Below are 27,283 nucleotides of genomic sequence, written 5' to 3'. Positions count from 1 at the left end.
TATCAGAGGCAGGTAACTAAGAAGAAGAGGGAATTGAAAATGATCATCAATTTGCACTGAGTGTTGACCTCTTCAGATACAGTAAGAACGTGCTATAGTGACAATCCCTTTGTGATATATTGCCACAGGTGACATTAGTTCATGGAACTCTTGTAAGGGCTTGTGCCTTTCTCTTTTAAAAGTGGCATATGGCTTAGTCATGCTGTCCTGGGGTGTATATACCAGAAACCCAGGGATTAATGCAGGTACTGCTGGCCAGTGCTGATTGGCCGTCTCACAGCAGCTCAGAGGATAAAAAAGCTGGGAAGCAGAGGGGTACAGCAGCTGCCAGAGCCAGCAGGCTGAAGAAGGGAACTTCTGCCAGAAAGCTGCTGAAAAGCTGCTCTGAGACAGCACCCTAAGATGGACAACCAGCCCTATAGGCTGAGGAGCCTACAGAAACCAGGGTGGTAGGAAGGAGCTCAGGACATGGTCAGAGTCCTCAAGTCGACTGCCCTGCTAAACTGAGTGAACTACTCAGGTGCAACCCTCTGCCTGGCCAGAAGGAATGCTGTTGTACTTAAAAACAAAACGAAAAACAAACAAACAAAAAACGCAGCTCACCTATACAAGTATCTTTTTATTTTTTTAATTAATCTAGTCACAATTCCAAAATAAAAATAAAACTGATACAGTCTCAGGAATGTTAGCACAGAAATCAGACTTCATGGTCAAGAGGACCTTACCATGATTCTATGATTTCATGGATTCATAGATTCTAAGGTCAGATCATTATTGTGGTCATCTAGTCTGGCCTCCTGTGTAATAGAGGCCATAGAGTGTCCCCCAGAATTATTCCTAGTGAAGAGCTTTTAGCAAAACATCCAATCTTAATATAAAAATTGTCAGTCATTGATACTCCACCACGATCCTTGGTAAATTATTACAATGGTTAATTACTCTCACTGTTAATAATATACACTATTTCCAGTCTGAATTTCTGTAGCTTCAACTTCCAGCCATTGGATGGTGTTATACCTTTCTCTGTTAGACTGAAGATACCATTATTACATATTTGTTCCTCTTGTAGATTCTTATAGACTTTAAACAAGTACCCCTTAACCTTTTCTTTGTTAGGCTAAATAGATTGTTATATCTGTCACTATAAGTCATGTTTTCTAATCTGTTAATCATTCTTGTGGCTCTTCTCTGAACTCTCTCCATCCTTTTTGAATTGTGGATACCTGAACTGGACACAGAATTCCAGCAGCAGTTGCACCAGTGCCAAATACAGAGGTAAAATAACCTCTCTACTCCCATAGGAGATTCCTCTGTTAATGGCTCCAGGATTACATTAGGTCTTTTGGCCACAGCATCACACTGGGAGCTCATGTCCAGCTGATTATCCACTATGACCCCCAACTCTTTTTCAGAATCACTGCTTCCCAGGATAGAGTTCCACATCCTGTAAATGTGGCTTACATTCTTTGTTCCTAGATGTATCCATTTACATTTAACCATATTAAAATGCATATTGTTTATTTGCACCAAATTTACCAAGTGATCTACATTGCTCTGAATCAGTGACCTGTTCTCTTCATTGTTTATCACTCCAATTTTTGTGTAACCTGTAAAGTTTATCAGTGAAGATTTTATGTTTTCTTCCAGCCTCCAGGTCATTATTAAAAATGTTAAACAGCATAGGGCCAAGAACCCATCCCTGCAGGACCACATTGGAAACAGACCTGCTCAATGATGATACTCCATGTATAGTTACATTTTGAGACTTATCAATTAGCCAGTTTTTAATCCATTTAATGTGTGCCACGTTCATTTTATATCAGTCTATTTTTTTAATCAAAATGTTCTGTGGTACATACAGAGCTCTAAAAATAAAAGCACCGAGGGAGCTTTGGGAGCACAGTCTCTCCCAAAGGGAAATTGATGGCTTGTCAGATATGCTACCAATATGGAACTATTACAATCAGACATATCAACAGAGGAAAATGCAGCAGAAGTGAGAGAAATAAAGGGCAGTTTGATTATTAATGGGGAACTACTGGCAAATTTATAATTATGTATTTAGTATTTGTACTATACTAGAACCCAAAAGGTCTCAAACAGAAGTCCTAGTGCTGTTCAAACAGAGAAGGTTGGTCCCTGCCCCTAAGAGCTTACCATATAAGGGGATGACTAAAATGCAAAAGTTGGGGGAGAGGGAGATTATATATATAAATTGTATGTACTGGATAGTGTACATACTACAATGGTTAAACATCTGTTAGCAATGGAAAGGCATATTGAAATGCTTGAGAATCAACAATATGCCAATATTTTGAAAACCTAATGAGAAACCTGAAAAGGAAGGAGAATCCAAAGGCAATTTTGGTTATGGAAATGTTTCTTTCATTTCTTTGGCTCTTCAGCCCTGATCCTGCACCATAGAAGCCAATGGGAGCAGCAGGCTATCAAGGACCGTGCAAGGGGGAAGTGGTACCTCACCCCTGGATGGGCCCCACTGGAAGCTGTTGTGGCTGGGGATAGGTGCCCCTTCCCCAGCCCAGCTCAGCCCAGCTGGAGCTGCCACAGCCAGAGAGACCTGCTCTCCTCTGGCCCTGAGCTGCTGCGGTGAGACAGGGCTGGGGGGAGTCCTCTTTCCCCAGGGCAGCCTGCACCCCAAACCCCTCATCTCCAGCCTGACCCTGGACCCTTCATCCCCAGCTGGAGCCCTCACCCCCCACACCCCAACCCTCTGTCCCAGCCCTGAGACCCCTCCCACACGCTGAACCCCTCGATCCCACCCTCACCACATATCACCTTCATATTGGTGTGCATAACAAAATTAATTCCCATCTGGACATAAAAAATTAGAAGGAATGCTGTTCAGGATCCAATCCTGCAAATCAGCAGGGCTCCACTCATGCAGAGCTCATTACAGATCCAGTTCAAGTTACTTCAGGGAAACTGATGCGGGGGGGGGGAGGAGGAATTCTGTTCCTGCATTCTTAATTGTGCTAAAATCCATGTCATGTTCAAAAGGAGTTGTGGTTGAGTAACGAGTGGGGGATCAGGACCTGCAATCTCAACTGTTTCTGAGTAATGAGACACGGACACAACACAGTCAGCCAGAAAAACAATCTTATTGAAAACTCAAAGACATTGTTCTTCCTTCCCAAGAACAAATAAAAAAATTAATGAATTAGGTGAAAATGACTTATGTAAGACTTAGTGGTTGTGCAATCTTGGCTGTTGCCTGGAAAATTGAGAGTAATAACTTTAAATGATCAAAATTTATTTCCTGGGAATAGTTGACTGTAAACTTTGGGGGTGGGGGAGGAAATCCATGATCAAAAAGACCAAATGAACTTAGAAAAGGACTTATGTTCATTCAGTCATACCTCAAATTACAGGAGAGCCTGAGAAATACATTTATGAGCTGATGTAACTGTGAGGTTACTAGCCCTTTGACGTACTATGTGAATAAAAAGATATAATGCCTTAGAGAATGTCAAAGAGGAATATATATACACAAACTGATGAATATAGACGCTATTTTTTAATATATTTCTTTGTTGGATTGTGGCTGTGAACAAAGCATGATTCTCTATTTCTGTACTTCAACCCACTCCTGGAAAGGGGATGATCACTTGTATCTCTTACTATTACTGAATTTACCATCTACTCTAAACACACACTGGCAAAACTGGGGCTCAGTAATGTAAGGAAGACATGTGGTATTGTATGTTTAATTTGTTTCTTTATTCATGAAACACTTGTACTAAGAAAAATAAAGAAGATTCAGAGACTAGTCCACATTTTAAGATGTAATACATGGTTTTGTGATTTGAAAACATAACTTTAAATTAGTCCTGGATAAATTTTGATTACCCACATCAGTTCTTAAGATGAATTTGATGTTATAATTCACATTGTACGATTAGCTTGTGGGGGGACTAGAAAGTGCAATTTGGATTATCACAGACAATACCTCTTTCCCACTGACTGCCTATAAATTGTGGGCTATAGTCAGTTGCAAAAACATGGGAATTTACTAGCTACTGTGGATTGTGTATTCCCATTTCCAGGTAATTTTTTAGGGGAAAAAAAATCAAACATTCTGTTTGCAGTAGTCAGTGAAGTCCTTTATTTTTAAGTCAGGAGCAACCAAATCTAGTGCTCAGGATTCTTGTAAACTATATGAAGTCACTGCTTTGTTGCTTTCTGGTTTCATTCTTTGGCATCACTCACACAATCCTATGAACATCTTTTATCAGTTCATGCCAAAAATATTTTAATTAAATAAGTTGTAGTTTTTCAGCTTCAGAAATGTGTAGAACTACAGAACTAATACTGTAATAGCAGCATCTCCCACTACGGCGACAGTGCATTATCGGATAAGATTTTTTTCCCTGTCTCTTCCTCAGAACTTTCTTTAGGACATCATCTTGTAACTGAGCTTCTTTCATTATTCTTAACTTTAAATAGATCTTCCTGCTTTTTACATACAGTTAAAGGGTTTGATTCAAGGACCATTTCATTTTTTCTCTGACACTAAACACACACAGCATCTTGAAAGTAGCTATACACCTTGTTTCAGCCTTCCCATACAATTCACTGTGCAAAACCAATCTTAAATACTCAGTACAATGTGTTCTCATCAGTGGTTACTTTGATTTTCAATTTGGCCATGAAATGTTATGCTTTGCCTGTTTGTGTGGGCATAACCTGCAGGCAGCAACTCTAGTCCTAAGAAAGTCATTTTAGAAATTGAAATCCAAGCAGGAAACAAGTTTTACAGGGAACATACTCAGCTTCTTAAAGACCTGCACCCCAGGTAACCAAGACCTAATGCCTATACATTCACATAAATGCTAGTAGCACCAAGACCATCTCCAACAGCATCACGATGACTCCCCAAAAATGAAAGAGTACATGAATTAAGCCTTCTTGAAAGACATTCACACTTTTAACCTTATCTCTAAACGTCCTCATTTTATAATGCTTGCTTTGGAGATAATTACAACATCCTCAGAGTGCTTTCTACTCTAAATTACTGATACGTACTCTCAGCCTTAATTCCAGCTGACCATAGCTTTTTGTCTGGTAATAAACGAGTGGTTTGGTATTTCTGAGGGTAAGTGGTAATCATGAGATTCTAATAATGCTGTGCATTCATAGGTCAGTTAAAGGGAGGATCGTCCCGGGACAATTGGAAGGATGGCTGATGAGGAGTAAGTCAGGGATTCTGAAGGGCCTGGGACTGGAGTGTGATCTCTGGAGGCAGTTCAAGTGCTTATTGGGGCCTACTAGCTGAACTGCCTTTAACCTGAGGCATGGTATACCTGGCATACTATGAAGTACTGGGTCTGAAAACAAGCTGGCGTATCACTCTGGCAACCCCACCGAAAGGAAGATGATTACACAAAGTTACAAGTATGTCTCATTATAGGGGCAATTCCTTTAGTTAGCATTCTTGTAAAACGGGAAATGATGGTGGTGCCATTTCCAGTGGTCTATGCACCCCGTCTGCTGATCCTTCTGACTTTAGAGCAGACATTTCTCTAAAGCACTGGGGTGAATGATTATCATAGTTTCCACCAGTCATTTCTTTGCTACACTGCCACTTCAATCCTGTAGCCGGCCAAGGAGCTTGGAGCAGGGACAAACCACTAAGAATTCTACATACATGTGTCACATGACCTTCTGGGTCTAGTGGTTCCTGGGATGTCTTCATCAGTAAAATGCCAAGGGAATTTGACTTGTGTCATGGCAGTGATGCTAACCTCAAGCTACCCTAGGCTCTGCACCCACATGAGAAGGACCCTGGAGCCCATGCTGGGTCATTTAGAAGAAAGGAGGATGAAAAAAGGTCCATCAGCCTTACAAGCAAACAAACCAAGCTACCTTCTTCCCTGGCCCCTGCTCCAGAGGGCGAGGACTCTGGCAGCTGAGTGAAGGGGAATTCTGTTCTTGAAAAAACAGCTCACTGAGATCCAGTATGACAATTCCTGTGTTCTGATCTCTCTGCTTAGTGCTGACTGAATATATGTACAGCATTCATCTGTCACTTACCAGTGGGGGGAAGGGTATACACGGAGTGCATAGAGAGAGGAAGGAAAACTCCCCAACCCATTTCCATGATAAGGCTCAGAGCCAGAATGGGGTATTTGAATCTTACAAGAACCACTTATCCCAGGCATGTCTGGCTGGGGACAGGAGAACTCTGTGAGAGACAGATGGCAAGAGAGGACAAACCACTCAGCCCTGTTCCAGAAGTCATGATCATGCAGCCAAGCAAAGGCCAGCAGAGGGAGTCACTTCTCTCTCTATGCCATCCTTTCAATATGGAGTCAGAGTTGTGAGCTGGGACAAGGAAATGATTACTTCTGCAACTTCCCATTCCAATGAGGACTATGGAATGAGCTCTCTGAACACAGAGCTGAAGGTGGATTTGATAGCATCAAGAGGCTCATCTTTAAGAGCCGTACCTCTCGTGTCACTAGAGGGAAGATGTTCCGGTTCTTCCTGTCCTGGTATAGATTTGGGATTGCAGAGAACTGAGAGGAGCTCACTCTGCACCAGAGAATCTTAGAGGCACGAGAGTTGCTGGCTGGCTACCTCCTTATTCTCCCAGTCCCTCAGTTAGCAGTTTCAGGGGCAGCACACAGCCTGTAGCTGGCACTGACAGGAATGGAAGATTCCTCTGGCCAGGAAGAAGCCCCTGAACCACTGAGGTACACTCATCATTATCAGCAAAGCCCCAGCATAGCCAGCAAAGGCTGCCTACCACCCAGAATCCATGAAGACATTGGATTCATGGGATACAAAGGGTTAAGCAGAGAAACAACCAGGACACAGAGGCCAACAGGTAGGTGAGATTCCTCCCACTGCAGGATGGGAAAATGAGAGGAGGTGAAGCATTCTTCTCTTGTGGAAGCAGAGGCCACTGTACAGGAGGGGCACCTGCCATAACTGATTGGGGAGGATCTGAGGGTGAAGTGCCTGCAGCCGTGGGTCCATAAGGCTACCAGGTGTTGGGAAGCATGCACTTAGAGTCACCCAGGCCACTGGATGAAGTGGAGCATACACCAACACTGGGTGGAAAGGCCACCAGCAGGCATGGTACTGCAGGATGGGGATGTTCGTGTCAGAGTGCGAATCCACTGCGAATTGGGATGCATCCAGGAGGATTGTAGGTTTGCAAACACAGGTCAGAGAAATCTCCCAGCAAGAGAAAGTGTCCAGGTGTTTTAGAACCTGTCCATGCTGGGGCTGGTAACCATGTTTGAAACAGTTTTCAAACACAGTTATAGCCAAACACGCTTGTAACATGGCTTGAGTTCCCACCCAGCACACTTACAAATCAGGTTCCAACAGTGCTTTTGCAACACACTTAAGTGTTTTTATACACACACACACACACACACACACACAGACACTGGAGAAGAAATGGCGAGAAACATGCTAGCTACTCTTGTATTAAAAAATAAACATTATTTAGACTTGGGTGCAGCTAGGTGGGAGATAGGCAACCAGATGCCTACAGACAAATGCCATCAAGTTAAGTCTAGGACCTCACTTTTCTTGTCCAGTAAAATGTAACACTTGAGAGCATTCAGTCTTTAAACCCTAGTTGCTTCTTTGAATTTTAGAGATGCTCCCAGAGGCCTTGGTAGAGTGATGGGCAGGGCAAGCCTTAACACTGAGTAGCCATTTTGTCTCACTGAATCCCACAGAAAGCAAGGCAGATTACACAAGAGCTGACCCATACCTCTGTCCAGTTCCCCTCCCCTATTATGGAAATAAATGGTGGACCAAGAGGTCCCTTACCATCTGCTTGCAGATCTGGGCTGCTCTCACTCTTCTCTCTCTATGGCCAACTGTGGGGTATAGTGACTTGCAGTATGCGGAGGCTGGATGGCTCCCTCAGCAGGGCACAGTGGGCTTGTGCAGTGGATAGCTATCAGAAAGGCATCATGGCTTACAGGGTGAGCACAGGCCAGGTAGTCTTAGGGTGACCAGATGTCTTGATTTGAGGTCTTTTTCTTATATAGGCTCCTATTACCCCCCCACCCCATCCCGATTTTTCACATTTGCTGTCTGGTCACCCTAGGTAGTCTAGCTGGCAGTCAATGGGATGAGATGACTTGTGGAGTGAGCAGTTGAGGTGGAAGGTGGGTAGCATGGTGGCTTGTGTGGGTTAGATAATCTGGTAAATAATTGGCAGGGTGAAGGTAGCCTGGTTGTTTCTAGGGCCTAGACATGCTGTGCTAGAAACTGCTGCAGCCTGCAACTTTAGTAGCTGAAGAGCTGTTTCCAATAAACTTGATGTACAACCCTAAACTTGGAATCCAATGAGCTGAAATTTAGGAATAAAATCTCCTTTTGGTGATGCTCTGAGCAGGAGGGTGAATTAGGCCTACCCGCAGCTGCTGGAGGCAGACTGAACTGATAAGGTCTTCAGGGGTGTGGCTAGTCCCAGTCTGCATTGATTTACAAGTCTGGTTCCGCCTCTAAGGAACTGCAAGCAGGTGAAAAACCCACTGTAATGGATCTGCAGACTTTCATTGCCAAGAATGTCAATTACTCTTAAGTTATTAATATGTACTCTCATTTTTAACATAGATGTTTCACTTAAATTAAGATACTCAAATCCTGAAGTAACAGTTTCCATTAAATTTCATTTTCAATAGTTATGTTACCTTCAACTACAGCAGAGCAAGACTGGCTTGCACCTGCTCGCCTCCTGGCTTTTCAATAGGTACAGCAGGGCAAGTTCTTTATGAGCTGCATTATGAACAGGTTAAAATTGTTGGTATTTATTAGGATCAATGCCATGAGTTACAGCTAATTAACCTTGTGGTGAGTTTTACAATAGATTTATAGATGCATAATTAATCTGGAAGTAGCAAATCATTCTGTTCATTCTCCAGATTTCTCATTTAATTAGATAATGCTGAAAACAATCATACTTTTTATGTTCAGGGTTTATATATGTTGTATCAGAGCAGTACCACTTGAAAACATCAGAGGCGTGTGTGTGAGAGAATAATTTCTGATCTTTACTTCAAAGACCTCTAAACAGAAAAACATTCACAACAGTACATTTCAGTTAATGTCACTCAGCCTCTAGCCTTTGCTTGTCTATACAAAGAAAAGTGAAGGACTGACTTGTTAAAGCATCAGCCGTTAGCTGCTTCTAAAAGGAGATGTAAAAAGATGTAGAACAAAGCATAATTATTTTTTATTTAATATATATGCAAAAGGAACATTTTCCTACCAGAAACAGTGGTTCTACGGGCATTGCCATTGTACAGGCCAGACAAGTGTACAACTCTTGTGCAACTGCCTATGTCTTTACAGCCCAAACACCACTCTGTTCCTTCTATAAACTCAAGCATCTCTTGAAAGATTATAAAATAGTGGGGCAGCATGGCAGGTTGGTTGCCTGGATTTGCCCTATCATCTCAAAGAACAACTATGGTAAGTAACCACACATTCTTCAAGCATTCCCTGCAAGGCTCCCTGCTTTAAGTGGTTAATAAGTAGTCCCCAGACCTAAAGTCTGAGGAATTTTACTTTAAAAAAGACTGCAGGACTCAGGTATAGGCTAAATTTTCAAAGTGACTTAGAAGCCTAAGCCTCACTGAAAGTCAACAGGAGTTAGGCACTTTTGAAAATTTTACCAATAGAAAGCAGAAACATGAGAGGTTCCTCTACTCAGGCCCCAGGAAGAATAGGACTAAGAAGAGACATTTCTAATGGGGCTCAATCCATGGCCAGTGCTTATCTTAATGGTAGAGATGACATGGGTAGTAGTCAACACTTGGACCCAATTATTCAATGCCTGAGGCTCACATGCCTAATGCCATGGCAATAACATAGAAAAGCTCACTGCTGACATACCCAATGCCAAAGCATCTAGTGTTCAGGCATCAGATTTTGAAAACATCTGGAATAACTTGACATCAGGGTCAGAAGCAAAAGTCAGTCAATATAGGCACTTGACATCAAGATGCCAACAACACCCCAAAACATTGGCTTTGAAGAGGGTTTATATGCTGATACTGAGATTGACACTATGATCATAGCGCCAACAACAATCATAACCCTCATCGCTTTGTATCTTTTTCCTTAGTGCAAAAAAGAAGCCAAGAAGCAGATGGTGGACTGAGATGTGTGGAATGATTTGAAATATTGTGGAACTAGTTCCTTATTATATCCATTACCCAGAATTCAAAAAGTATCCAATGTGAAGAAAACTAACTGGTAGACTAAATTAAAGTATTATTGTGATGACTAAATCACAGAAATGCCATAATATGCAGTATGTATATTTTGGAAGCATGCCTACAATTTTGTATATTACAGGTCTAAAAAAGACAATTCACATTCATGTAACATTGATACATCTGTAGGAGGAACTGGACCATCCTTCTCAGTATGTTATAAAAGTTTAAAATTAAACTGACTAAATATATTATTTAAAATGTTTTATTACTTTCATAGTCATTAAAAATCAACACTAATGACAGACTTGAACCAGGACCCCATACCTAAGTCAGCTCACACTTCAGGAAGTTTGTATCTGAGTTTCCTCAGCTCTGGCCATCTCTAATAAAAACAGCAGGTTGAGTCCAGTTATGGAGCTGAGTTGTCAATACAGTATTTGTCAGAGCTCAGAATTAAATGGTTGCCTGATTGATTAGTTTGATGAATAAGTTGCTCAGAAGTTTTGTATTTTTCTTGTTGATCAAAAGGCAATATTGAGTATACTGATGGATTAAGCAAAAACCTCTGGCAAGGATGAACTACCATTTAGGTTACCTCCCTTAAGAAGTTATTTTCCTGCCCCATATGTTTGCTGCAGAGATTAAGAGCATTTTTAATGAGGCTAAAGAAATGCAGTTTCTTAATCTACCCTTTTTGTTTTTGATCAGTGATTCTCAAACTGGTGGTAACAACTGATTTAAAGAAAGTGGGCCAGATGACAGAGTGGCTTTCATTCATTAGTGGGCTGCCAGCTCACAAAACAAATGAATGGATGTTAAACTATCATTTTCTCAATGTCTATTTGATTGACAATTAGTTCCTAAAATGGGAGTTGGAGAAACTGCTGTGAAATTTATTTAGCAGGTATCTTGTACGTTTAGTCAATTCCACTCACAGCAGGAGCTGATGCTTGAGCAGTCAGTCGGTGCTAACCTAAATTTGCAGTCACCAACCAAATTCAAAACAGGAGACAAGCAGGGGGCAGAGGAAAGAGGGGGAGGTGCACTAGCGACCTCCGGTGCACAAACTATACATACTGGCAAAGTCTACAAGATGTAAGAAACATGTATCAAGCCCAGTTCTGCCATTAGTTACACCAGTGTAACTTTAGTAAGTTTAACTGAGTTACTTCAACATTTATATCTGTGTGACTGACAATAGTATTCAGATCTTTGTGATTTAGAGTAACTATTTTCCAATGCCATCTGAGAATGTATGCCTTCCATCTCTCCTTTAGATTTCTTTCAGTGAACTAATCAAGAAAATGTTTTCAAAAGCTGATGCCTGCATGCCAGCTAGTCACTGGTGCACTATTCTGCTGCAAGGATCTACCTGCTGTTGTAGTAAGTAGAGGCCCTGAGACAGAAACCTTGGTATCAGAGGCCTGAATTAAGGTTTCTGTCCCAGGCCCTCTAACTTACTACACCTGCAAAATCACAGCCTACTTAGTCCAACCATTTTAATGTTTCCTCTCTTTGATTGCATTTGCTCCAGCTACTTATTCCTGGATGTCAAGTCACAATATCTGTATAATATAATACTTTGTTGCTCTACATGTTAAAGGTGCCATAAAAATATAATTAATCCCAATCAGTTAATCAGAATGGGGGTTATACTTTTGTATGAATAGGAATAAGTGAATGACTCCTTTTTGTTTGTGTAAATGTACCTAAAAATTAAAGAAACAAAGTGTATTCATACCATTATTTTTAATGCAATTTTTTACAGCTTTCCATGAATCTCAATTACTCCAAGATTAAATGAGTAAATTGACTAAGACACTGGATGTTCACTGAAGTCATCTGTTTTTCCAGTCAATTTCTATTATACTTTTAATCACCACCAATTCAAAACCACAATCTATGCAGAGCATTCTAACAAAATATAAACCTCTAATTATTACCATAATTCTATTAACTTATTGTAAAGTAATAATTTTCCAGAACACTAAAAGTGCTCACTATATAATTGACATTTCTATAAGATGTTTAAAATCTAAAACTATTTTGAAGTAAAACCAATTTTACTGTATAACTTGTCAACTATTTCTAAAAGCTGTGAATTAAATATCTAGTTTCCATGTAAACAAATGTATTGCAGTTGGTAGATAGTCTCCGTGTATATAGAAAGTGGCCAGTTTCATTTAACTTGTGTGTGCATTAGTTCCAAGGGTAGTCAATATTGCATTTGCACTTAAGACTTTGGAGCAAAAAACAAAGTTGTGGGTGACTACATTCTCTGAACAATAGTTGTCTGGGTTAGAAAGGAATATTTGTCTACTCTTATCCTTACAATCCCCTCTAGAAGAAATATGTTCTGAAACAACGGTTTGCCTTTTATCTTCAATTTTACTATTCCTCTGGACACCCTTCTCATGCCACATCACATCTGCATTTGACATTAGTAATTACAGAAAAGTTAAGAGTTAGCTAGCGGTAGAGTGGAGCTTACTGAAAAAACACCTGTTCTAAGTATTCCATTAGTGTATAGAAATTTGTACAGTAGTGCAGTAGCAATAAAGTCCTAGAGCGAGAGTAAAAAAGGTTCAAAGGAGGCTGATGGGGGGGTGGGGGTGAGAGGAAGAAATGCTTTCACTACAGTAAAAGAATAAACATTGGTAAAAGGTGAAGATGCTGGTCTTGGTAGATAAATAAAGGGAAAGGAATGTGTTTTAAAATACTTGCATTTTAAGTCTATATACATTCAGTTATTGAGTTAGTATCTTAAGAGTTTAAGATTTAAAGGCATTTTTTCCAAAGTCCAACTCCAACTACTTGCATGATTATTGGATCTTATGCTATAAGATATTAATACAAGCTGGTAAAACTCAATATTACAAGATCTTCTAGAGCTTCCTTTTTAGTTCTCATTATAGCCAGCAGAGCTAATGTATAGCACAATATGACAGCAGTAGCTAACATGTGGAAGACTTGCTCCAAAAGCTCCCAGCAATGCTGTAGGGAAGAGGTCTGGATTTTGAGCCTACAAACTTAAAAATGGAAGGTTTTTTTTTGTTTTTTTTTTTAAAAGCATTTAGGTCTTAATTCTCAGTGTTACAGTTTGGTGATTCTACTATACTGCTTTCAACAGTTTAGTTCCAGTATAGTCTCAATCTACTAAATTGTCCTTTTTTCACAGGAAAGTACTATTCAACATTATATGCTAAAAGACAAGTTACCTAGGATGTAATGTAGACTTGAAAAGAAAATGCACCATCCCATCTTTAACAGTTTATGCATTAGGTGCACAGCCTCTTCTCAAACAAACGCCATAGAAGAAGTTAAAGTGAAACACATGCCCAGAAGAAAAAAAAAAAAAAATCTAGCCAAGTCCTCCAAAACTGTACTGCATACAACAAACCTGAGAGAATTTTTATAAGCTAGGGTAATTAGTCATTGAAACAATTTATCTATGGATATGGTGGATTCTCCATTACTTTAAAGTCAAGATCATGTGTTTGCTCAGTAGAATGGGTTCTCAAACTGGGGATGGTGACACCTCAGGGGGTCATGAGGTTATTACATTGGGGTTACAAACTCTTGGCCTCCACTCCCAAACCCTGCTTTGCATCATTTATAGTAGTGTTAAATATAAAAAAATGTTTTTAATTTATAAGGGGTGGGGGATGTCACACAGAGGCTTGCTGTGTGAAAGGGGTCACCAATACAAGTTTGAGAACCACTGCTCTATTCCAGTGGTTTTCAAACTGCAGGTCACGACAGCTCTTAACAGCCCAGTTGGCAGCGCTGACCAAAGTCCCATCAGTGGTGCTCCCTGTTAAGGCAGGCTAGTCCCTACCTGTTCTGACATTATGCTGCACCCTGGAAGTGGGCAGCAGCAGGTTTGGCTCCTAGGTGGGGGTCCACACCCTAAGCACTGGCTTACTGGCTGGGAACTAGAGGGGGAGAAAGATACACAAGGCCTGCACCTAGGAGCCAGAACTGCTGTTGGTCACTCCCAGGGCAGTTCCATAGACAGAGAGGAAGCCTGCCTTAGCACCCGTGCTGTGCTGCTGACCAGGAGCTGCCCACGATAAGCCCATGCCCCAATCCCCTGCCCTGAGCACCCCCCAAACCTGGAGCTCCCTCCTACATGCTGGACCCCTCATCCCCAGCCCAGAGCCCCCTCCCACACTCTGAACCCCTCATCCCCATGCCCCAGCTTTCACCTCCAGCTCCATTGGGTCACAGACATCAACAATTTTCTTCAACTGGGGCACCAGAAAAAGTTTGAAAGCCACTGCTCTATAGTATAAGTTACAGGCTTGACATAGGAATTAATAGATAAGGTTCTAGCAGAGTTAGGCAGGTCAGCAGATAAGGCCACAAGCTACTCTTGCTTAAGATAAAACAGTGAGTTACATTGCCTGCCACTACAAAGAACAGATGGACTGAAGCAAGGAAGGTCTTCAGCTGGCAACTAGAATAAGTGTAAGGACAGCACCACAAATATTTCTCACTTCAATTATTTCTGTAGTCTAATTATGTAGAAGTCTGCAGGAAACCACTCTTATGAAAACCTTACAGTGGATTCAGTTTTCTAAAACTGACACCTCACAGAAGGCAAAGGTTGTTGTCTCTTCCTATCCTGAAACCAAGTGTAATTTTAGTGTCTTATGGTAAATTATGCTTTTTTGTAAATAGTTTTATGTTGACTACATGGGATCTCCCAAATCATTAATTGGTGGAGTCCACCCCCACCTGATAAATGACAACTGCTTCAAATCTGTGGACTACTAGTGACCTGTTTGTCAGTGTGTAAGCAGCCTATTGACTGGCTTGTGACCCAGCTATGCAAGGCATAAGCAGAAGTACTCATGCCTCAGAAGGTCTGTCTCATCTGCCATGACACAGGGATAGAAATTGTACTTCCTCCTCTTCATGCTTCAAGTCTTCTGCTGCATTTGCATACAAAAATGCCCAGGTACATTGTACTACAAAATTGTTTATTAGTGAGTATAGTATAAAAACATTCCCCAAATACATTATTCAGAGATGAATGACTAGTTTTATTCCATTTCAGAACTGAAACATGAGCTGGGTCAAAAATTTAGCCATGCAAACTGAGGCTACCAACTGTTGTGCTGTCCTAGCCATTACTTATCTTGTTCGTTTTTTCCCTGTTAAAAAAAAGGAAGAGTTTAATCACCAGCAAATAATTCATAAATGCAATATATTTGTTATGCCTTCAATATGCCTCAAGCTTTCCTCAGCCATTTCCAATTAAAGTTGGTCAGCTAAAATCAATGTAATCCAGGTTTCAATTTCAGAGTATCCACACTAGGATTTAAAACTATAAAAAGATGTTAAAGTTGAGCTAAAAATCAGCAAAACTTGTAATGTAGACAACATCCAGAGAACCAAAAATGAAAGTCAAGCTATTAAGTTCATAGCTTATTTTATGCCAATAAACTGGAGTAGTCATGTGTCACTATTTCATTTCAGAGCTATAATTCCACTATCAGCTACTACTAGCAAACATTCATTGCAAAAAAGTTATTATGCAGAGGACTCCTAGACAATCTTACACTGAAGTGTTTATTCTCTTGACCCACAATTAAGTTTCCATGGAAGCACATTGGAAGGTTGGCAAGTACACAAATTTAGATTTTACTTCAACTGGTGAAAATATGTACCCATCCACCTCAGTCTGATGCTCCTATTTATATTACATACCTGGGAATCTGTCACTCTTCAAGGAGATTTATGTCAAAAAGTGTCTTGCAAGTTCTATGAAGTACATCTAGGCATCTGGTTATTATGAATACATTCTTGAGGACTCTGAAACCAGGAAAAGCTGTGTGTGATCACAAGTAATTCCCTAACATCATAAAGTAAAGCTAAGCATGGTAATCTGATGCTAACACCAATGGTTCAAGTCAATGAACCTTAAGAAAACAGATACAAATTTATTCAAAAAAAGGGAATTGTAACACATTAAGTTGATTTCCTTATGAGTTTGTTCCTCCCGACAGGATCCAGAGAAGAGTTTTAATCTCACTTCTGGGTTTAAGAGAGAATTACTATACCCCTCTGTGTTGGCCACTTAAAGCACAGTCTGCCTTAAGAGGGCAAAGCAAAAAAGGGGAAATAACTAATCTCAAGATTCCTTTAACATTCTCAAATTCACTGTAATTTAGTGATTTGTAAGTAATTCATAAAAATTCCTCTAATTTATCATCCAACTACCACAAAGTAGGAATCAAAGCAAGCTATTAACTTTCATTCAATCAGAATTGCTTACTTTCCAGCAGAGGCACTTCATTCCTAAGAGGTGTCTTCATGAGCATTTCAGTCAGGTGTGACCATTTATCTGCACAATATTTTAAAGGACAAGTTACTATGCAATGTTTAAGATATTTAAAGTTCAACATTTTCAACAGATAAACATAAGATCACTTAAAAAAATTAGTGAGTCCAACAGCCATAATTTGGGTTTTTATTCTATAAAATCCCTTGTATACAATCCAACTATTAATAATCAATTCAGATTCTAAAGTAAAAAAGTCAATGGTTCAAGTTCAGGAAAAAAATATTTGCTTTCAGCCATATTTCAGCCAATAGCTGCTGGCAGCCATTTAACCCATGGTCAGCCCTAGCAAGTTAATATATAAAAAGACATGTTTCTGCAATAGACTGCTTATTCATTTTAATAAGCAAGATGAGAATTTTGTATTATCTTTTTAGATATTAGTGTGGCTAATATCTAAAAAGTGGAAGTCCAGGTTTAAAAAATGTAGAAACTTTTCACTGGAATCTTAGATGCATATTGTAACAGTATACATTAGGTACTCAACCAATGTAAAGATTAAAGCACATGGCAATGGTTACACACAAGAATCAACACTATTAAAGTGACAGGATTTTAAACTGAGTAACAAAGTCTAGTAGAAATGTTTCCAACTTTTAAAAACAATTTCAAGAGAGCTTTGCCTAAGAGTTTCTTTGTAGCATGATGTTTAAGATACAGCCTTTGGGCACGTGGACAGGAACCAGTAAATAAAACGGGTTATTCAATTTTCATTGTCCACATGGAGAAAAATGCAATTTGTTAAATATTAGTTGTGCAAGTTGCCTCCCCCGCACCCCCATGATTTTCAAGTATTTACAATATAGTAATTTAACGCACGTTGAGCAATGTGTGTGTCAGAATAGAGACAGGAATAGACTTTCCTTAAAAATGCCAAAAATACTTGGCCAAAGCAGTTAGCTCCGCAGCTTGTTAAATGAATTGTTCAAGGAGCCAAGCGCAGCGCTAGGGCAGTCTATGAAGATTTTGTTTGTTACGTTAATATCGCTGACGAAGGGACGATACTGACGTGTGCTGCCAAGCAGGGCCCTTAACAACTCCCAGTGCACAAGCCAGCCCCCAGCGAGCGCTCAGAGGCGCGGGCCGGGCAGGGCAGGCCAGGCCAGGCCAGGCCGGAGTGGAGCCCCCCAGGTAACGGCCGCATCCCCCGCCAGCCCCTCACGTGGGCGGAGCCGGCTCTACCTGCACAAAGCTCGTTATTTCTGCCCCCACGTCGGACACGCTCCCGGAGCGGCCACCCCCCGGGCCAGCCTCACCCGGTCCCGCATCTACCGGCGATCCGGGGCCGCGGCGGGGCGCAGCGGAAGGGCCCCCAGGCGGGAGAGCCGCCAGCGCAGCGCTGCCCCCCCGGGCAGGGGCGAGGAGCCCTGCACGGGCCCAGTCCCCCATGGAGGAGTCGGGCCGCCCAGTCCCTGCTGCTGCCCACGCGGCCCTCAGCAGGGAGGAAGGACCGAGCAACCTGTCCACACACCAAGCAGGAAGGAGAGGCCAGAGACCGAGCCTTAGCCGACGGAGCTTAAATACCAGCGGGCAGTTACCGCGAGATCTCGCGCCCCCATCCCCGCACGCTAGTTCTCGCTCTAGTGTCTCCGCGCGTTGGGGGCGGGGCAACCTCTAGGGGAACAGTCAGTGGCGCGGGGCGACTCCATGTCCGCGAGTGCGCAACTATTGGTGGGGAAGAGGCACGTGACCTCAGCCAACCGGGGGGGAGTGATGGGGGCCACCGAGTGTTCTGCCCCCTCTCCCCGCCCCTCGGTTGCCAGGCTGCTGAGAGCGGGGGGCTGGGCTAGGCCGGGCCGGTCGCTGCTGCTGCCCGGGGCTGGCTGCAGCCAGGGGTCGGGCCTGGCCTCGGCCGTGCCAGATCATCAATGGCGAGGCCATTATGGCCTTTCACCTTGATTTGAATCCAGCTGCATAGTACTGAAGAAGGTGATGTTGGTCAACAGAAGAAAGTATTTTGATGAGTCTGCAGCCATGGTGCAGTCTCTTGTGATTGAAGTTTTCCCATCCACAATTGGACAGTTTAGTCCGTGGTCAGGTGTACTGGTGGATTTGCTAAAGCTGAGCTCTCATGTTGCAACAGCCACAAGTAACACTTTCTACCCTCTCCAGTTAGCTAGGAGACTCCATCTCATCCTGGCGGACAAGGATCTGGTCTCAGTTATTCATGCTGTCACTTCTCAGCTGGACTATCACAATGCTATAGATGTGGGCACAAAACCTTTAGCACTTAGAAAAAAGTCAAACTTGCACAACTACGACTAGCACAAAATGCTGCAGTGTGTCTCTTCAGCAATCCAGGATACCATAAGCATATCACAGCTGTCCTCCACTCTCTACATAGGCTTCCCATAGAATTTTGAATCAACTCTAATGTCTCAGTCCTTATCTTCAAAGCACTCCATGGCCTGGGACCAGGGTGCCTCAAAGATTATTTAAAGCTCTGAGATGAAGATGGCTGAAAACTTTGTTCCTGTGGCACAAAAGAACAGTAATAAGGATATGATTTAGGCACAGACATCAGGGATTCCATAATTAACAAACCCCCATGACTTCTTTGGCTTCAGCCCCCATTGCAATGGCAGGGCTGGAGCTGTTAGTGGCTGCAAGGGGGGCTGGAGTCACCTGCAGGTGGTGGGCCTTGGGCTGTCAATCCTATCCCCCCTGCAGGGCTCAGGCTTCAGTCCCACCCTCTGGGCAGCAGTCCCTCCTCTATTATTTTTAGTAAAAGTCATGGATAGGTCATGGGCAATAAACAAAAGTCCATGGAAGCCCACAACCTATCCATGACTTTTACTAAAAATTACTATGACAAAATCTTAACCTTAGTAATAAGAATAAAGCTTTTCTGTGGGAAACAACCTTCTTCCCCCAGGGATTAAGGGCTATCATAAACACCACTTTCCACTCCATGTGCAAAGCACATTTCTTTGACCTTACCTTCTCTAATATAAACATAGAGTGGCAAGGCACCTTCTCAGTCTCCCCAGCCTCTGCTGCTTTTAGCCCTGGTGAGACAGGCTTGGGTAATGCAGTCCTCCTTGGGATACAGGGGACATCTGCTCCCCATATCTCCACCAGTCCTGTTTAGAGTATTTTTACTCCCTTGTGGGAGAGAGTACTGCCTCTCCTCCTGGTAAGGCTCACTGTCTTGTTGCTCCAACACTCCTAGCAGCAGAGCTAGCTAGCTTGTGTGCTGCTCTGCTCTGCTCTGCTCTGCTCCTTCCTCCCAGGGAAGGGTTTAAAAAGGTCTAAGGCAGCCCTAAGTTGGAATCAGCTGATCCTAATTAACCTCAGGTAGCTCCCCCTCAACTGATTCTAATTGCTACCTTGGTAACCCTTTCTCAGCTGAACCTGATTGACCTATAGTTGCCTCCCAGTTGATAAGGAGGAGGGCCTTTTAACACTCTGGGACTGATTCCTACCCCTCCCTTGCAGCTGTCTGTCCTGAGTTTATCACAATAGAAACAGGTGTATTAAAAAAAAAAAACACTACCAAAACAAGACACTCTACTCCACACACGTTTTTCTCTGGGGAGAGGATGAGAGAACAAACAAGGTGACAGATTTGCAGTCGTGTAGTTTAATGCAGTACTGGAAGCGCTCAGATATTACAGTGATGGTATAAAAACCTAGATAGATTAGAAAGTTACCCATATATGTCCTAATTGCTGACATGAAATGATGACAAGAAAGTGCTGCAGACTTTTATGTATTAAATAAAGTCTTTCAGATGAGTTGGAACCACCAAGTTGTGCAAGAACTATGTCACTATTTGATATTATTTTCATTATCTCTCCACTTCCTTACTTTGTCATGGTCATTTGTTGCACCTTTTTTCAAATTAGGCCTGGTCTTGGCAGGTGCACCATGTGAGCAAACCTTATGCCCAGATAGATGACTGTAGGGATTTACCTACATGGAATAATTTGTAGGACTGGGACATTCAGTTGTAGAAACCTTGTCTATTACATATATTTGCACAGTATCTAGCACAATGGGACCCTGGTTTTGATTTGAACCCTTAGATGCTACTGTAATAAAAATATTTCATGAATTTATATCACAATTTGCATGCAACTGCAGGGTTATTTTAAAATCATGCTGAAAATAGATCAGGCTCCATTTACAGCCCACATACTGTCAATATATCCTCTTAATTTTGTTTCCAGAATTTATATTCCCTACAATTAGCGCATGTAGATTAGAGTAAAAAAAAAACTCTGGAGAAGAAGAAGAGGTCAAACAAGCATTTTGCAGTTTTGTTACAAACTTTAATTTTATGTTATTTTTTTCTTTTCTTGTTTGGTAAATTGCATATTTTGGTGACTTTGAAGGGTTTGGCTCATCTTTTTGTGCAAAATGCCTAATAATTAGCACTTATAAAGCACATTTTGCATATCTAAGAAACAAACTTGTAAAATTCACAAGTGCTTTTTCTTGCTGAATAAACTACCTGGTGAAGAGACTGTTTTTGCAACAGTATGCAAGCTTCCACCTGGTAGAAGCCAGGGAATATTTTTAACTGAGTAGAGGACCACTAAAGATGTGTGTTCAGGGTGTTTTGCCTAAGCAAGGTCTGCAGGGTTTAGGCCTCTACAGATTGACGGTGCTACACTCCAGTAACAAGCTGTGGTCGAAAAAGCCCCCAAGTACAAATTTGCCACACTTAACTTCCTGATTTTTTTTAATTTATCATTGAGGATGAGGTCATAGGAAAAAACATGTCCTCACATCTGCATAGTGATGTTTGCAGTGTATAGTTTCTTTTTTAAATTTCTCTTTCTTTATTTGAACCACTCGCTCAACAGAGAGGAGGAACAATAAGTTGTGGAGTCTGTATAACTGAATTCCATTCTTGCTTCTCCCACAGACTTAATGTGTGGATTTAGGCAAGTAATTTAGCATCCTGTACCTGTTATCTCATCTGCAATGTTGTTATACCAGTGCTAATCTCCCTCACAGAGTGTTGTGAGCCTTAATTTATTGATGCTTGTAAAGTGATCTGAGATCCTTGGATAGAAGCTGTTATAAAGCATGTGAGCCTGTGTATATATGAATGTGTGTATACATACATGCTCACCAAATGTTAAAATTTGTAAAGCTAAATGTTATAAATATAATACAATGAATGTATAATTATTAGGCTGTCAAGAGATTTAAAAAATCAATCATGATAAATACCACAATTAAAAAAATTAATCACGATTAATTGCACTGTTAATAATAGAATACCATTTATTTTAATATTTTTGGATGTTTTCTACATTTTCAAATATATTGATTTCAGTTACAACACAGAACACAAACTATACAGTGATCATTTTATATTTATTTTTTATTACAAATATTTGTGCTATAAAAAACAAAGAAATGGTATTTTTCAATTCACCTCAAACAAGTAACTGTAATATAATCTCTTTATCATGAAAGTTGAACTTACTCTTCCAACAGTGGCCAGTGCCAGGTGCCTCAGAGGAAATGAACAGAACAGGTAATCATTAAGTGATCCATCCCATTGCTCATTCCCAGCTTCTGGCAAACAGAGGCTAGGGACACCATTCCTGCCCATCTTGGCTAATAGCCATTGATGGACCTATCCTCCATGAATTTATCTAGTTCTTTTTTGAACCCTGTTATGGTCTTGGACTTCACAACGTCCTCTAGCAAGGAGTTCCAGAGTATATAGAATTATGTACAAAAAAAAACTGCATTCAAAAATAAAACCATGTAAAACATTAGAGCCTACAAGTCCACTCAGTCCTACTTCTTGTTCAGTCAGTCACTCAAACAAGTTTGTTTACATTTGCAGGAGATAATGCTGCCCACTTTCTTTACAATGTCACCTGAAACTGAGAACGGGTGTTCACATGGCATTGCTGTAGCCTGCGTTGCAAGATATTTATATGCCAGATGTGCTAAAGATTCATATGTCCCTTCATGCTTCGACCACCATTCTAGAGGACATACATCCATGCTAATGAGGGGCTCTGCTCAATAACAATCCAAAGCAGTGCAGACTGACGCATGTTCACTTTCATCATCTGAGTCAGATGCCACCAGCCAAAGGTTGATTTTCTTTTTTGGTGGTTTGGGTTCTGTAGTTTCCACATTTGAGTGTTGCTCTTTTAAGACTTGTGAAAACATGTTCCACACCTCATCCCTTTCAGATTTTGGAAGACACTTCAGCTTCGTAAACCTTGTGTCAAGTGCTGTAGCTATCTTTAGAAATCTCACATTGGTACCTTCTTTGCTTTTTGTGAAATCTGCAATTAAAGTGTTCTTAAAACAAACTACCTGTGCTGGGTCATCATCTGAGACTGCTATAATATGAAATATACGGCAGAATGCAGGTAAAAGAGCAAGAGACATACTATTCTCCCCCAAAGAGTTCAGTCACAAATTTAATTAATGCATTAATTTTTTAATGAGCGTCATCAGCATGGAAGCATGTCCTCAGGAAAGGTGGCCAAAGCATGAAGGGGCATACAGATGTTTAGCGTATCTGGTACATAAATACCTTGCAATGCTGGCTACGAGAGTGCCATGTGAATGCCTGTTCTCACTTTCTTGTGATGTTGTAAATAAGAAGCTGTCAGCATTATCTCCCATAAATGCAAACAAACTTGTTTGGCTTAGCGATTGGCTGAACAAGAGGGAGGACTGAGTGGACCTGTAGGCTCTAAAGTTGTACATTGTTTTGTTTTTGAGTGCAGTTATGTAACAAAAAAAAATCTACATTTGTATATTGCACTTTCATGATAAAGAGATTGTATTAGGGTATTGTATGAGGTGAATTGAAAAATACTATTTCTTTTGTTTATAATTTTTACAGTGCAAATATTTGCAATAAAAATAATAATATAAAGTGAGCACTGTGCACTTTGCATTCTGTGTTGCAATTGATATAAATATATTTAAAAATGTAGAAAACATCCAGAAATATGTAATAAATTTCAATCGGTATTCTATTGTCTAACAGTGTGATTAAAACTGCGATTAATCTTTTTGCATTAACGGCGTGAGTTAACTGCGATCGACAGCCCTAATAATTATCGTTATACATCTATATATTGCAATCTCTACATTTCCCCCCTAATTCTTCAGAACATCAGTACATATTACTGTCTTTCACACAACTATCTGTGGACTGTATAGTTCAGCTAAATAGGGATGGATTGTATTTTCTAAATAGCCAACCTAACTCAATTACTGAGGGAGAATCTCCACTCATTGATATATTTTGCTTTCCACAACCAAATCTCTGTACAACTTTTCATGAGTGATGTACCAGAGTATTCAGATTCTAATATCTAAACTGTATTGTTAAATATATTCACCTACAGTTGCATTATTGCTGATTATGTACTCTATGTATCGTATGACTTTTCGAAACTAACTTTATAGTTGTAGATAATCTAAGCACTATACCCAGATGTACAGAAACTCTTTCCCCAACCTATGTATTACATTTTTTTTAACATTAGCTTTAATATTTTTTTTATTTCTCTTAGCACACATCACAGACAACTCAACTGAAGCAGCAAATAAATCTAAAAACAAACGACCTTTCCCCAACTAACACCCCTCAGCAGATCTGCCTTGTGCTTTTCGGTTTCACATCATAGATGCAAATTGGAACTAGGGCGCTCTTCCCCTTTCTGGGGTCCCAGCCAGATCATTTAGTCCCTTTGAATCCAGTGGGAGTTTTGTTTTGCACTTGTCAGAACTAAAGGATCTTGGCAGGGGTGCTGGAACAGTTTGTATAGTGGGGTTGCTGTGTGCCATTGAACCAAACTGTAAATCCTGTATGTGATGGAAACGCCTTCGAGCAGGGGGTGTTGCAGCAGCCCTAGTTCCAGCACCTATGGATCTGGGCCAGGTCCTCTCCAGGCTGTGGCATGCCAACGCCCCGAAGCCCCACCTGATCCGCGAACACCCAGCACTCACCCGGCGGGTAGCCAAGGAGGGAGCGATCGCCTTCCCCTCCCATGCACCGCATTGGCTGCTGCACAGCAGCCTCCGCGGGACAGGCGCTGCCGGTTGGTGCCCTTGCACGCCAGTTACCAGCGCTGACCTGCCCTTCCCGGGCGCTGTCAAAGTTGATCACCGGGCGGGCGCTGCGCTGCAATGGAGCGAAACGCGGCAACAGCGGCCGCCAGGGAAGGCGGAGGAAAGGAGACAGTAACACGGCCCTGGCTGGCACAGCTGCGCGGCTGATCTCCCCATGCAGTGAAGGGGGAGTGAGCGGAGAGGGGGAGGGAGGGATGCTGCTGCTGCAGCTGCCAGTGCAGCGCTGGTAAATCTGCTAGTCAGCCCTTTGGAGGAGCAGCCGCCGCCCGCCAGAGGCTCTTGGAGCGGGAGGAATCGAGGGGCTTTCTGCTAGTTGCCTCCCTGCTGCAGCGGGGGCTTTAGTGGCTGTTTACCCCCCTCCGTCGGCTTTTCTCCCGGCCCCCCAGCGTAACCTTGGACCCTCCTCCTCCTCCCCTCCCCGCGATCCTCCAAACATGAGCATGTCTGTTTTTACCTTATAAAGATGGCGGTGTGGGATCACTGCAACCTTTAGACTAATGACTGTCAGAAACATCGCCTCCATCTGTAATATGGTAAGTACTTGCTGACCTGCAGGCTGGCTTCAGGGGTGGGGGACACAACTCAACAATCCCCAATGGTGCAACATCAGAATGGGGGGAGAGAAGGGGAGGGGAGGAGACTCCTTTCCAGGTGCACTGGGGAGTAAAGTTATGGCTATTCCTGTCTAATCCCCTCGCTGGAGGCTGGTGAGATCTGGAAGTGGGTGAAGGCCATGTAAAGATAAGCAGAATATTTAATTCAAAACAGGGCAGTCAATAGCTTGAAGAGCTTCTACTGACTCCTTGCATTGAATGTAGACATTCTGTCTCCCCAAGAAGGGAGAGTTCAGAGCTTAGCTGTCCAATCACCTCTCTGCATCTAGGTATGGGAAGGAGTTCAGAACAGTGGAAGGTCTCATCCTTTGTACTGTGACACTTAGGCAGGCTGACAAGTTTGCAGTTTGTGTCCCCACCTTGTGGCCCCAATTAAACACTTGAGCCAATATTTCTAAAACTGGATTCCTAAAAGTAGGTTCCTAAATCCATCCTGAGGCTCCAAAATAAGTGGCCTGATTTTAAAAGCCACTGAGCACCCAAAGACTCCTACTGAAGTCAATAGGAGCAGTTGGTGCTCATCTGTTCGGAAAATCAAGCCACTTATTTAGGCTTATAACTGTGGCCTTAGGAGTCTAGCCTTAGGCACCCATTTTTGAAAATGGCCACAGGATCGGAATCTGTGCTGATGAATATTGTAAGGGATATACAGTAAATAAGAACTGACTTTGGCCCAAAATGCTTCTGTTATATTTTTGAAACACTTCACCACCACCAACACCCCCAGGATAGTCTAAAAGATTAGAAAAATAAATTTAAAACATTAATGTTTCATTTCAGTTTGTGTTGGGTCTTGCTGCTTTCAGCCCCAATAAGATTGGACAGGAAGATTTCTTTACACATTTGAATATGGTTTTCATTTTGATTCTACAGACTTTGGGGTTGCGTATTAGACCACATTGCCTTTGGATTTTTAAGATTTGTTTGGTTATAGTTTAAGGGCTCAAAGGTTTTAATGGACCTGCTGCAAAAGAAAGCAATTTATGGGGTATGTGATAAATGCCCAAAATAAATAGGGTAAGAACACATTTCAACACCCTTTGTTGTTGTAGTTTATGTTTTCCCCCCTTGTTTTCAGGTTCTGCAAGAACAGTTACATGCAGTTGCCAGCTTCCTTCCATGTGGTGCCCCAGCATGCCCTTTGCAGGTGATGTCACACCCACCATTCATCAGCACTGGAGAATGGAGCCTGCCTATAGGGTAAGGCAGTGGTTCTCAACCTGTGACTCATGATTCCCTTGGGGGTCACAAGCAGTTGCCCAAGGGGGTGAGGGCTGTGAGTTTGCCCCCATTCAATGTCTCCAGTCTTATGCTGAAGTTGGTTTGATAAGTCACTTGCAACCTGTCATTCTCGGATGCTAGGAATGCCCCCACCCTTGTTCCAAGGTCCTCGTTTCCACCTTTGAAATGTCTGTTCTGAGGTGCATTACAGGAAGATTGAATTTAAGTGTCACATTATGAAAAAAGGTTGAGAATCCCTAGGGTAAGATAATCCGAGTTCTTGCCTCCTCTCCCCAATGTGGTTTCCTAACATTTTCATTGTTTTTATTTTTTTAACCCTGTGGAATAGGAGGCAAGTATACCGCAAAGAAATATATAGTAAACAATACAGTATTTGGGGAAAAAACCTGGAGTTACTTACCTTATCCTATAGGCAGGCTTCAGTTTTCAGCGTTTGATGAATGGTGGGTGCGATCACGCCTAGACTGCATGCTACAGCACCGCATGAAAAAAAGCTGGAGATTGTTAGAGGGCTACAAGAGTTTAACATTGGCATGATGTCTTAAGAATCCTATGTGTCCACCCCCACCTACTCCAGTTATTTTAGAGGGATATATTTGCGCTTTCCCCAAGGTCCAGAAGAACCACAGAGCAAAACCAGCTAGACTTGCATTAGTTTTACTTTGCTATTGCCGCTCTTGCTACCGTCGGTAGGCAGCTGCACAAGTAACATCTTTATGAATGTAAAGAGGAGAATTAGACTCTTTAACAGGAAAGGGACACAAGAACAGAAGAAGGGGACGGTCTAGTGAAGC

The 27,283-nt window shown here is 41.8% G+C and overlaps 1 protein-coding gene, 2 long non-coding RNA genes and 1 other non-coding gene across 5 annotated transcripts in view; 1 reads left to right on the top strand and 3 right to left on the bottom strand.

Annotated features, from left to right (window-relative positions):
• The window catches only part of LOC115652238, a 55,348-nt gene extending 43,752 nt beyond the window's left edge, over window positions 1–11,596 (bottom strand). The window contains exons 1-2 of the long non-coding RNA XR_004000588.1: window positions 8,403–11,596; window positions 7,810–7,939 (exon numbers count right to left, since the gene is read on the bottom strand). This is a non-coding gene — a long non-coding RNA (uncharacterized LOC115652238). The remainder of the gene's footprint in view (window positions 1–7,809; window positions 7,940–8,402) is intronic.
• Window positions 11,597–15,175: 3,579 nt separating this feature from the next.
• On the bottom strand, window positions 15,176–17,843 carry LOC115652237. Its single transcript, XR_004000587.1, has 4 exons — window positions 17,743–17,843; window positions 16,495–16,563; window positions 15,927–16,031; window positions 15,176–15,370 (listed from the first exon to the last, which is right to left on the bottom strand). It is a non-coding gene; the product is annotated as an uncharacterized LOC115652237 (long non-coding RNA).
• LOC115653000 lies at window positions 16,208–16,325 on the bottom strand. Its single transcript, XR_004000817.1, has one exon. It is a non-coding gene; the product is annotated as a small nucleolar RNA SNORA26 (small nucleolar RNA).
• Window positions 17,844–24,584: 6,741 nt separating the features above from the next.
• The window catches only part of USP46 (ubiquitin specific peptidase 46), a 33,983-nt gene continuing 31,284 nt past the window's right edge, over window positions 24,585–27,283 (top strand). The window contains exons 1-2 of one of the 2 annotated variants that reach the window (XM_030564104.1): window positions 24,585–25,166; window positions 26,326–26,447. In XM_030564104.1, the coding sequence (XP_030419964.1) occupies window positions 26,367–26,447 (81 nt within the window). In that variant the 5' untranslated portion in view covers window positions 24,585–25,166; window positions 26,326–26,366. The remainder of the gene's footprint in view (window positions 25,167–26,325; window positions 26,448–27,283) is intronic. The other variant, XM_030564106.1, reaches the window with a different exon arrangement.

This window comes from Gopherus evgoodei, chromosome 5, assembly GCF_007399415.2.
Source record: "Gopherus evgoodei ecotype Sinaloan lineage chromosome 5, rGopEvg1_v1.p, whole genome shotgun sequence".
Lineage (NCBI taxonomy): Eukaryota > Metazoa > Chordata > Testudines > Testudinidae > Gopherus > Gopherus evgoodei.
Note: the sequence above shows the minus strand (reverse complement) of the source record. Positions and strands in the feature narration are given on the sequence as shown.